The 12,125-nt window shown below is 47.3% G+C and overlaps 1 protein-coding gene across 1 annotated transcript in view; it reads right to left on the reverse strand.

Annotated features, from left to right (window-relative positions):
• The window catches only part of UVRAG (UV radiation resistance associated), a 300,321-nt gene extending 296,764 nt beyond the window's left edge, over window positions 1–3,557 (reverse strand). Inside the window, exon 1 of the mRNA XM_023239423.2 lies at window positions 3,229–3,557. Coding sequence (XP_023095191.2) covers window positions 3,229–3,345 — 117 coding nt within the window. The 5' untranslated portion in view covers window positions 3,346–3,557. The remainder of the gene's footprint in view (window positions 1–3,228) is intronic.
• Between the last annotated feature and the right edge of the window lie 8,568 nt (window positions 3,558–12,125).

Consider the following 12,125-nt stretch of genomic DNA (forward strand, 5'->3'; position numbering starts at 1 on the left):
ACTCACATAGACAAAGATTCAGGAGTTATGCAGCCTTAACTAAACTTTTTTTTTAACGGCAAGTGGATTAAAATAACACAAAAATAAGTTGGGTCTCATACATAGTTTTGTGGGCTTCCTTTGAGCAAAATAGATAAGTCTTTTCCTGGAGGCAGATTAAGGTGATTCCAACACCTTTAAAACTAATACAGCAAATTAACATTTTAAACACCACAGCCATGAGAATCAATGGGACAAATGAAAACTGAAATAAATGAGTACAAAATAGCAGGGACACTGTCTACCCTAAGATGAAAATATACTTAGAACAGTGGTTGTCAATCAGGAGTAATTTTGCCCCTCTAAGGGACATTTGGCAGCCCCTGAAGACACTCTTGACTGTCAGGACTGGACAGGTGCTCCTAGTACCTTGTGGGTACAAGCTATGGATGTGGCTCCACATCTCACAGACTGACCTACCCACTCAAAATTGTCAACAATGCCAAGAAGCAGCCTGGGGGAACCACTGAATCTATGCTTTGAGACAATCAGCTTTACAACAGAAATCCTAAAACAATGTTTACTTATTTGTTTCAAAAGACTGACATCTTATCAAATACCATGGGATCCAGTAAAACGACACAATTTTCAAAGTGTCATTTAAAAGAAAGTTATCAACTGATTTTCCAATTTATCTAAACTTTTTAAATTTTGCAAAAGCCACATGGAACAACAACAACAAAAGACAATGAATTCATGCTAAAAGAAAAAAGTCTTATACACACACATCCTATGATGCTCACAGACAATACTGGGCAAAAGAAATCAGACAAAGAAGACCACAAAAAAATGTGGTCTTTGCTTGATACACCGTTTGCGTTTATACACCGTTCAAGAGCAGGCAAAAACCGATCGCTTGTTAGAAATCAGACTAGTAGTTCCTTTGGAGAGAAAGAAAAGGTAGAGATGGGAGAGAACATAAAGAGGACTTCTGGAATGCTAATAATTTTGTATTTCTTAATTTGGGTGATGGTTATATAACTGTGTTCACTTTGCAACAATTCATCAAGCTGTGTGCTAAATAATCAGTGCAGTTTATACAGATAACACTTTTACAAAAATGTTTATTTTTTAAATGTTACTCACACCCTAAAAACCTGGACACTTTGACCCACAAAGCTAAATGAACGTCAGTTGCAAAAGTAAAAGTATTTTCATTATATAGGCACTTTGACCCACAAAACTAAAAAAAAACGTCAACTGCAAAAGTATTTTTGTTATATAGGCTACCTTCCAAGAATTCAAGAAGGATGACACCCCCAGAAAGCTGTAAATACCATACTCAGAGCTCATATGGCATTCAGCTAAACACTTAAGCCACTATGTATCCCTCGGCACAAATCCAAAAATTTGACAAAGGCTTACAAATGCAGTTAAATTTATTCCACGGACAGTTTAGCTATTTCCCCCATTTTAAACTGTGAACTGTTATCAGAGAACATGCTCTATGCAACAAATGATGCTTCCTCTTTTCTAATCCCACATTTTCCCAAAGCTCCCCCAAGCTAAATCCCTCTTGGCCCTCAATACTTAGGATTTCTCCAGGCTGCTCCCAACAGTGCCCACCATCGCCTCTCTCAGTACCCATCCTCACAATCCACCTCCCCACACACATGAAAATTCACATTTAATGCTCATTCCTAAGGCTAGTCTTCCCCCTGCCAGACTTCTAATCTTTCCCAGGACCTCATAAATACAATCCAAACCTCACTACCCTCAAACTCCTAACATTCTCCACCAACTCGCTTCCCAACAGCACCACAAAACTAGGGCACATGCTAACCCCAGCTTTTAAATGCTCTTCTCCCACATAAAAAGTCCTGCCTCTGCACACAATTCAGCTCAGTGGCCAGTGCAGCTAAGACCTCCAGTGCAGCTCTCCGCTTTAGCACCCCCTCTACTTTTCCTGCTTTCAAACCCATCTCATTTCCCCTCCACCCCCGGCCCCAAACTCTGCTTTCTTCTTTAAGAATCTTTCCTAAGTACTAGGGCAGGGGCAGTTGAATGCAGGGTGAAGGACCGTGCTCCATCCTGTGCGAAGGTTCTCAAGTCTCAAGCACACAGCCATGTGCCCGGGCTACAGGGTCCCAACGCTGGACTGTGAAACCCAGCCTCAGCACTTCCTGACTGCAAGGCCTTGGACGTGGGATTTTCCATCTTTGAGACTCAGTTTGCTGAACTACAAAACGGGAAATCATAAAAAACAGCTATCTCATAGAACTGTCAGGATGAAATGAATTACTGGCCATTGAGCCCTTGGCACAAATCCTACGTGGGTAAGTCTCAGGAACTGACAGTTTTTCCTTGGGTCCTCTTCAAGGAAACAGGGATACGAGAGAGGGTGAAAGGTCCTTTCCTGGCAAGGGAGAGGTGGAGGGAAGAAGTACCATACAGACATACGGCTGACACCGAGAATTGTGTCAGATCCCCCAAGCTCAGGGCTCTCTCTTCATTATCCGCTTACAATGTGGACCCGAGAAGCCCCCAAAGCCCCCGCCAAAGGATGGGGTAAGTAAGACACAAACATATACATCAGATCCTCCTTCCACGGGGAGTCCTTTGAGGAAATGAAGGAGGAAGGTGCCCCTAAATTGCTAAAACGCGATCCTTGGGGGGTCTGAGAATCAGGAAGGAAACCCCAAAGCCCCAAAGGATTTCTCTTGGGAAGCCGAGGGGAGTACTTCATAACAAGGAGATGAAAAGTAAACGGTAGAAACCATAAAGATTCCTCAACTTCTCCCGTAGGAAAGAGTACCAACTGGTTTCTCCGCAAGTGGGTAGAGAAAGGAAAAGCGCTTTCCCCATCTCTCAGGTGACTCCCGGGCTTCCCCGGGTCCCTTCCCAGGAGGAATGAGGAGGAGGGTCCGCGCAAGGGAATCCCCAGCACCCCAGCTGGGGAGAGGCGGGCTCAGGCCGGGGCCCCCAGGGAGTTCCACTGGGTCTCTTCCCGTCTCTTTGCAGCCGGTCTCCAGTAACCGGATCCCTCCGGGGGACTCGGGGATCTCCCAGAGCATCGGACGTCGCTGGCTCCCTCGCCTCACAATCCTGAAGTCCTCGGTCCCCCGAGTTCTCCCCGGCACTCGCCCGGGTCTCCCGGCTGGCACAGGGTCCGCCCGCCGCCCACGGGCTCTCCTCCCCGGCCTCCTGCCACCCCACCCCCTTCCGAGCACCGCGAGCCCGCGGGCTTACCTGCTGAGAGGGCAGCTCCACATGCAGGGCCCGCGCGGCAGAACCGGGTGGCAACGCGGCAGCCGGGCCCGGGGGCGGCGGGGGGACCGGGCCCCCGACCGACGCGGAGGCGCTCATCTTGACCCAGGGGCCGCCGAGCGGCGGGGCCCGCGCTCCTCCGGCATCCGCCACCACAGCGTAGCCACGACCCGCCGAGCCCCTGCAGCCCCGAAACCCGCCACCCGAGAGGCAGGACGGCTCTACCCCACCTCCGGCCGCCGCGGCCGCGGGCTAAGGAAGAGCCATATTACCGCAGTGCAACCCCCACCACCCCGCCGAGACCTGGCTTGCTCATTGGTTGTGCTGCCACGGGGGCGGGACCCAACGACGGCCAAGGGATGTGCTATTGGGTAGAAGGGCTGTCCATCGACGGCCGGAATGGGCTCGGGGCGGAGGGACCCGGGGATGGCCTAAATTGCGTCTGTCAAGCTGGGGTGAAACCCGGGGCGTTGCTTCTTTTTTCCCCAGTCTAATTGGTTCTTTCACTACCGTGGGGCGGGGTCTCCTGGTAGATCCGCAAGGGCCATTGCTCTAGGCTGGTGTCAGTTGTCAGTACAGGGAAAGAGGGGCGGGGTCTGATTAGGTAGAGCGAGCGCCTGGGCTCTGTTGTCACGTGCAGGAGGCAGGAGAGTCACCTGATAAGTGAGAGTCAGTCCTCGGAGCCACTTCCGCCCGAACCTAGTTGCCCTGGTAACCGGCCTCCCCTTGGACGGCGGGGACCCGTTTGGCGCCAGCTGGGTCGCGAAGGCTGGGCTACTGTTGCAAGTTCTCTGAGCAGCCTTTTTTCCTGAGGGGTTCGCAGGACCGTGCGAGCGTTGAGAAAGAATATTTTATCGTTCGACAAGTCACCACGCAGGATGCGCTGAGACCAGAAACCTGTCGGGCAGTCCCTGCTCTTCCGTGAGCAACTCCAACCCACAAGTCCACTCCCCTCTTCGCACTCCACTAACTAGTACGCTGAGCTGCACAGTGTGTGCCAAGCACCCAGAAAACGCTGTTTCACCTCTACCAGTGTGTTGCTTATGCTATCCCTAGAAAGCCTGTGCCACTTTTCACCTTCTAGAGCCTACTTGCCCATCAAATCTCCTCCGCTGGTGGAGTCCCTTCTTCCAAAAGGCTTCCCTTATCTACTCTGGGACCCTGAGTTAGGAATCTTGCCTCTACCATATTTCTTACTATTCTATTGCATTGTCTTCTAATAAGTGCATAACACACACTCACACACACATTGAATTCCTCGAGCCAAAGGACCTTGTCATTCATCTCTGGATTTCGGTGCCTGATGGATAATCAGTGTATGTTTGTTTTCATTTTTTTATGTGTGTTTATTTTTGAGAGAGAGAGAGAGAGAGAGAGAGAGAGCATGAGCGAGGGAGGGGCAGAGAGTGAGGGAGACACACAATCGGAAGCAGTCTCCGCCCTGTCAGCCCAGAGCCTAGGGAGCTTGAACTCGCCAACGGTGAGATCGTGACCTGAGCCAAAGTCAGACCCTTAATGGACTGAACCACCCAGGTGCCCCGGTATATGTTTGTTTTTTAGTGAGAAACCAGTTCAAATGCAGCCTCTTCCATGAAGACTTCCTTGAGCATAATGATAGCATCTATAGCGATTGCTTCTATAATAAATAGCATTGAGTCATTCTGCAGGCTATCAATCTGCCTCCCCCCCCCCCCCCCCCAAGACTATGAATTTCTCCACCACCTGGACTGACATAGCTGAAAGAACACAGTGTTTTAGAATCAGACACAACAGGAATCAGGCACTTTTGCGATCTTGGCTCTGCCACTCTCTAGCTATGTGTTCCTGGGCAAGCCAGTTCCTCACTCTCAGCTTCAGTTTTCCCATCTGTAAAATAATAAGATTGCTGTAGAGATTAAGTAAATCAACATACGCGAAATGCCAGAGAAGCGCTCACATACAATAATTGCACTAAAACTAATTTAATAAAAGGGAAGCATGCTATCTTTCCTGGGTGTTCAGAAGCCTGAACACTCTTTGGTTCTGACCCCAGAACTGGCTAACATGGATGTTGCACTGTCTCCTATTCTGAAGCATCGAGTGGTTCCTCATGGGTGGTGTGGTCAGGTGTTTGTGGAGAAGGGATTAGTTAGGAAATCCCAAATCTCATCTGGTTCGACTCCTGGCGTGCCAAGATCTGTTGGAATTTCACAGAAAACATTTCTGTTTCCAAGCTGTGTTAGTTTCCTTAGGCTTCTGTATCAAATTACCACAAATTAAGTAGCTTACAACAATAGCAACAGAAATGTATTCTTTCACAGTTCTAGAGACCAGTAGCCCAAAATGAAGGTGTCAGCTGGGCCTCTCTTAGAAGGCTCTAAGGGAGAATCTTTTCTTGACCCTTTCATCTTCGGGTGGCTCCAGATACTCCTTGGCTCGGGGCTGCATAATTCCAACCTCTGCCTCCATCTTCTCATGGTCTTTTCTTCTTCCTGCATATTCTTTTCTCTTTCTTATAAGGACACTTGTCTTAGGATTTAGGGCACGCGCAGATAATCCAGGTCTCGTTTTGAGATCCTTAATTACAGAGACCTTTTTTCCAAGTAAGATGACATTCACAGGTTCCAGCTTTAGAGAATGGACTCATTTTCGGGGGAGAGGGAGGGAGCATCATCCAACCCACTACACAAGTTAAGAAAACGGGCCTATAGAGGGGCCCCGGGGTGGCTCAGTCGGTTAAGTGTCTGACTTTCAGCTCAGGTCATGATCTTGTGGTTCATGAGTTCAAGCCCCATGTCAGGCTCTGTACTGACAGCTCAGAGCCTGGAGCCTGCTTCTGCCTCTATGTCTCCCTCTCTCCCTCTGCCCCTCCCCTACTCACTCTGTCTCTCTCTGTCTCTCGGGGGGAAAAAAAAAAAAGGGCCTATAGAGACAGAACACAGAATCCCTTCTCTCTCCTTTGAAGGTCAGCTCTGAATATTAGCTAACTTTATTACTTGATTCATTCAACAAATGTTCATTGAGGGCTTCTCTGTGGCAAACCCTTTGCTTGGTGCTGGGAAATCAGACTCAGACTCATCCCCAGGGAAGCTGCCCTCTTTACAGGGAAGTCCAATAAGTAAAAAAAAGAGTGATAAACCAGTTTTTCAGTCTGAGGGAAGTTCAGGAGCTGTGGAAGCCAGAGAAGAGAGTCGGATTTCAGTCACAGTGGAGGCGACATTTAAACTGGGTATTGAAGGGAGCACCTGGGTGGCTCAGTCAGTTAAGCGTCCGACTCTTGATTTCAGCTTGGGTCATGATCTCGAGGTTCGTGGGATCGAGCCCCACATCAGGCTCTGTGCTGACAGCATGGAGCCTGCTTGGGAATCTCTCTCCCTCTCTCTGCCCCTACCCTGCTTGTGCGTGCTCGCTATCAAAAATAAATATATAAACATTTTAAAAAATTGTTTAAAAAATAATAAAATAAACTGGGTACTGAAGAACCAACAGGAGTTCGCCAGGCAGAAAGGGAGAAAAGGATATTCCAGCAGAGAGAGCAGGATCCAATCTTTCCACAAGCTTTTTTTAAAATTTTTTTAAATATTTATTTATTTTTGAGAGAGAGAGAGAGAGAGAGAGAGAGACCACGACTGGGGGAGAGGCAGAAAGAGAGAGGGAGACACAGAATCCAAAACAGTCTCCAGGCTCTGAGGTGTCAGCACAGAGCCCAACGTGGGGCTCGAACTCTGAATGAGCCAAAGTCAGACACCCAACCAACTGAGCCACCCAGGCACTCCGTTTCCACAAGCTTTTAATGAGATTCAAGTCTGTACCAGGCCGATCACTGGGCACTGGAAATACATACCTCAAGTAAACAACCCTTCTCAGACTTTTCCACTTACACCAAGAGAGCTGGAATGCTCACCCCCAGGGACAGGACAAATACCTAAAATACTTGCATAATGTTCAAGGTAATGAGTGTAAAATGTTTTCCCACAGTGCCTTGGGTGTAGTAAGTATTCAATAAATGCTATCATTTTTATATGTCCTATTTCATTCTAAAAATTCTTGTATTATCTTAGATACTTTTCCATAATATGACTATATTTGTTTAAACATAAAAATATTTCTAGGGCACCTGGGTGGCTCAGTTGGTTAAGTGTTCAACTCTTGATTTCAGCTCAGGTCATGATCTCACTGTTCTGAGTTCGAACCCTGCATCGGGCTCTATCCTGATAGCACGGAGCCTTCTTGGAATTCTCTCTCTCCCTCTCTCTTTCTCTCTGCCCATCCACTGCTGGCTTTTTCAAAACAAATAAATAAAAATATATATGTTTCTAATCACTTAGAATTAAATTACTATAATATTTCTACAGTGCTATATGTCCCCTAGAGAAACATGTATCCAAGTTTAAGGAACATGGATTCTAAGGTAGCCAAATACAACATACATGCAGTGATAGAAGAAAGATCAAGGTCGAGTGGTAATGAAATGACTGACTCTACAAGAGCTGGTGGGCAAAGTCAAATGCAGGCTTCACAAAAGTCTTAAAAAATGATTGGGAGTTTGGGGCGCCTGGGTGGCGCAGTCGGTTAAGCGTCCGACTTCAGCCAGGTCACGATCTCATGGTCCGTGAGTTCGAGCCCCGCATCAGGCTCTGGGCTGATGGCTCGGAGCCTGGAGCCTGCTTCTGATTCTGTGTCTCCCTCTCTCTCTGCCCCTCCCCCATTCATGCTCTGTCTCTCTCCGTCCCAAAAATAAATAAAAAACGTTGAAAAAAAAATTTAAGAAAAAATGATTGGGAGTTTGATAGATGAACAACAGGGGGTTAGCTCTGTTTGGTTCAGGGATGACTAGTGTTTTAACAGCTAACTAGTACCATGTTGGATATCGAAACCAAACATTGTTGGCAGGACCAAAAACTGAAACACCCCAAACCATTTTACCTCTTCTTCTTCCTCTTTCCTTAGTCTCTATATCTCATGGGCATGGTGCATTGGGTAAATAAGAGGAAGACAGGCCAGGTTGGTCTTTTGATGTCTCAAATTTAATTAAATTAAACCTATCCCCTTCCTTTCAAGTCCTCTTTCTCCCATTTACTTACTCACTTAGCCAAACATCATTCAGACCCGTACCAGATGCCCGGCCAGGCCACTATATTTATAGAAATAATTCAAATTAGAATCCCTGACTGCAAGGAGGTCATAGGTAATTTCAATACAAAGTGGTAGATGCAGTCATTGAGATGATGTATAAAGTATCATGGAAGTACAAAAGAAGTTGCTAACTACTGTGTGTTGTGCCAGAAGGCTTTCTAAATAAAGTCTTCTGGGCAGAAGCATGAGCTTTGCCTGAGCAAAGGCACTGAGGCCAAGGACTTGACACTGGCCTACTTTAAGGGGCCTGAAACAAAGGCTGCCTGGGGGCAACAGGCAAAGAGGCCGGAAAAGGAAGATGGGGCCACACAAGAAGAACCTGACTGCTGGGCTGAAGAACTTGGCCTCAAACTTAGGCAACGGGAAGTCATTTGGAAAGACCCTCAGGCAGCCCTGAAGATGCAGCTTTCAAGGAGTTGGGTTTGAAGAGCAAGACTCTTGCAAAAGGCCAGGTGAGAATTGTAAAGGGAAGAGACCATTCCCCCAAAGAGCCTGTACCCAACAAAGGCGGGTGCCTGGGCAGCATTTCTCCTTCTCCTTTCTAAACTCTTCAAGGTTACTTTTTTGAAAAGGGCTTCACAGATGTGACCTAATGGCTACCATCTCTGGGCCCCCACTATGACCCCTGACCCCTCTTTAGTACCTATGCCCATGTGCCTAGTCTTATGGTTTGTGTTTGTCTCACCTGCTGTACTATGAACTCTTCCTTTTGATATCCTTCTGAACTCCCCAAGCTTCATGAACTCCATGAGCTTCAATGCGCAAAAGACTGAATGGATGAATAAAATCCATGAGTGAGTTGATGAAGGCCCAGGTAAGTGAATGGTTGTTAGATGACACGGAGCCTCCACGCCTCTCCCATTGGACACAACCCCGGAGGGAGGAAATGAGCTTGGCCAGGCTCACCCAAAGTTTGCAGCAAACCTGAGACAAAGACTTGGGCTTCTTGCCCCCAGGACCAGTGCTCCTCCCTCAATCCCAGTGGCTTTCACACTCTCATGGAGGTTAAATGTGCCAATGTGGGAACATGAGTTTGGGAATTCACACACCGGCCAAGAGGACACACATTAGATCGAAGCGCGTCTAACCCACGGGGCTGAGTTAGTCGGAGCTCCCCGAGAAAGCTTTCCTTAGGAACTGTCTTTTATAGTGAGGTCTGAAGGGTGAGTAGGAGGTTAACTGGACAAAAGGGGCTAGGGAGAGCAAGAGGCACAGTCTGAAGAAGGCGCAGGGAGCATTGAAGGAACGGTAAGAAGGCCAGGCAGGCGTAGGCGGGAGAGGCAGCCGGCATGGAGGAGGAAGAGGGGGAGGAGAACGGTTTTTGGAAGAAACTGATATTTCAAAAACAAAATCAAAGACCTCCTTCAATGTCATTTACAGTTTAGTGTTGCTTTTATTTGTAATTTCATACGGCAGCAGCCGCATCGTCTTTCAGTGCTTAGAGTTTCTGAAGTTTTCGTCCAGCCGTGATGGCACAGAATGAAGTTGGAGATCTGGGCAGGGTCCAGATCCTGCCAGCGGTGGTAGCCCCAGGGGAGTCTGACCTTGAGGTGTGTGGACAACTACGGGAGGGTTTATGTAAGCGGGGGGTGGGGGGGGGTGTTACATGATCTAATTTATGTTTTAAAAATGTCACTCTGGGGGCATCTGGCTGGCTCAGTCTGTATAGCATGCGACTCTTGATCTCAGGGGCGTGGGTTCTACTCGCATGTTGGGTATAGGTTTACTTAAAACAAAAAACAAAAAAAGAAAACAAAAGAAAAAACAAGTCATTCTGGCAGTTGTGTCCAGAACAGATGCAAGGGTGGGGGGAGTGGTGAATTTAGTAACAGTAAATTGTGACATTCCTTTGTTGAGTTAGAGGACAATTAGAATACAGGAATATGGCTAAGTTCCTGGGGACAGAAGAGCTCAAAGAATGCCCGATTGCCCTCGTTCCCTGCCAAAGACAGGCATGGTCTCACAGGGTTCCTGAGAATGAGCATTCTGGCTGCAAAGTGGGGTGTCTGAGAGCTCCAAGCCTGGGGTCAAAAAAAAATGTGATCATAGGGGTGCCTGGGTGGCTCAGTCAGTTAAGCATCCGACTCTTGGTTTCAGCTCAGGTCATGATCTCACGGTTCCTGAGTTCGAGCCCTGCATCAGGCTCTGCGCTGACATAGGGCTCTTCACTGATGGCACAGAGCCTGCCTGAGATCCTCTCTCTCCCTCTCTCTCTGCCCCTCCTCCGCTCTGTCTCTCAAAATCAATAAACTTAAAACAAATTTTTTTAAATGTGACCTGAGCCTGCAGCTAATTGGCTGCAGGATTTTAAGTGAATTCATTTCCCTCCCTAACAGGTTCTCTGGGGGCTAGAGAAAACTAAGGTTTTCCTGGTACTTTACATACATTACCATGGACCATCCCCACAGGACCCTGTGAAGTAGGTATTATTGTCCCAGTTTTACAGAAGCCTAAAAAGCAGCTCTGGAAATGAGTGCCCAGATTCACATGGTTCTTCATGGCAGATTGGCTTGTGAACCCAGGTCTCTTGCTTCCCGAGCTAGAGCTCTGTCCCCCATGCCACACCACCTGCATTAATTAGAATACACTGTTTAGGACTGAATTTTCCCAGAAGCACGAGAATCTTACTCCCATCAACAGCAAAGTGAAGGCAGGGCGCCCGGGTGGCTCAGTCGGTTAAGTGTCCAACTTCAGCTCAGGTTATGATCTCACGGCTCGTGAGTTAGAGCCCCCCGCATGGGCTCTCTGCTATCAGTGCAGAGCCCCCTCAGGATCCTCTGTCTCTCTGCCCCTCCCCCACTTGCATGCGGGCTCTGTCAAAAATAAATAAACATTAAAAAAAAAAAAAAAGAATTCCAAGAATTCATCAAGCATGGAGCCCTTCTAAGCACCAACTGCATAGGTCACATCTGGTGAAGCTGGCTTTGATGAGAGTGTCAGTATTGGGTTCAGGGGTGGAGGACAGAATGGTAGCAATGGAAGATTGGTTACATACAGAAGGATTGATCAAAATAAATAGATATATTAAGGATAATGGGAGCCAGTTTTCTATCAGAAAAAGGAGTTACAAATATAGGAAGAGAAGGAGCTTGGATGAACCCTGTGGTGATAGACCATAATTGTTCAGATCTTGGTTTCTTTCTTTCTTTTTTTTTTAAGCTTATTTGCTTATTTTGAGAGAGAGAAAGCTTACCTGGGGGTCGGGGGAGAGAGGAGAGAGCAAGAATCACAAGCAGACCCCCACTGTCAGTAAGGAGCCCAATGTGGGGCTCAAAACCACGGACTCTGAGATCGTGACCTGAGCTGAAGTCGGATGCTCAACCAACTGAGCCACCTAGGCACTCCTAGATCTTGGTTTCTGAATACCATTCTCCAATAACTGGAATCAAGATTCTCTGAAGAAGTGGCTGAGTCCAGGATTGGGCCAGAAAAAGTACAAGATGACCCTAGGACATGTAGTTGTGCCAGAAAATAAGGAAGTACTCTTCCCCCCAAAAATGATGGAGACATGTCAAAAGGACACAGAAGCCAGTTTGGTGGGGTTCCCACTGTCCAAATCTGGAGCAGCTTGAACATCACGATGAAAATGATAGAATAGCATATAGCCCACTGAATAAAATAGGGATCCATGAGTCTTCATTGATATAAAAAGGCGAGGGGGGAGACATTTTCAGAGTATGGAAAAGAGTAACTTTACAATGTAATAATACGGTTCCCAGCTTAATCAAGCGATAAAGTGAGCATCAATCAATAGGACACACTGA

The sequence above is a fragment of the Felis catus genome, chromosome D1 (assembly GCF_018350175.1).
Source record: "Felis catus isolate Fca126 chromosome D1, F.catus_Fca126_mat1.0, whole genome shotgun sequence".
NCBI lineage: Eukaryota > Metazoa > Chordata > Mammalia > Carnivora > Felidae > Felis > Felis catus.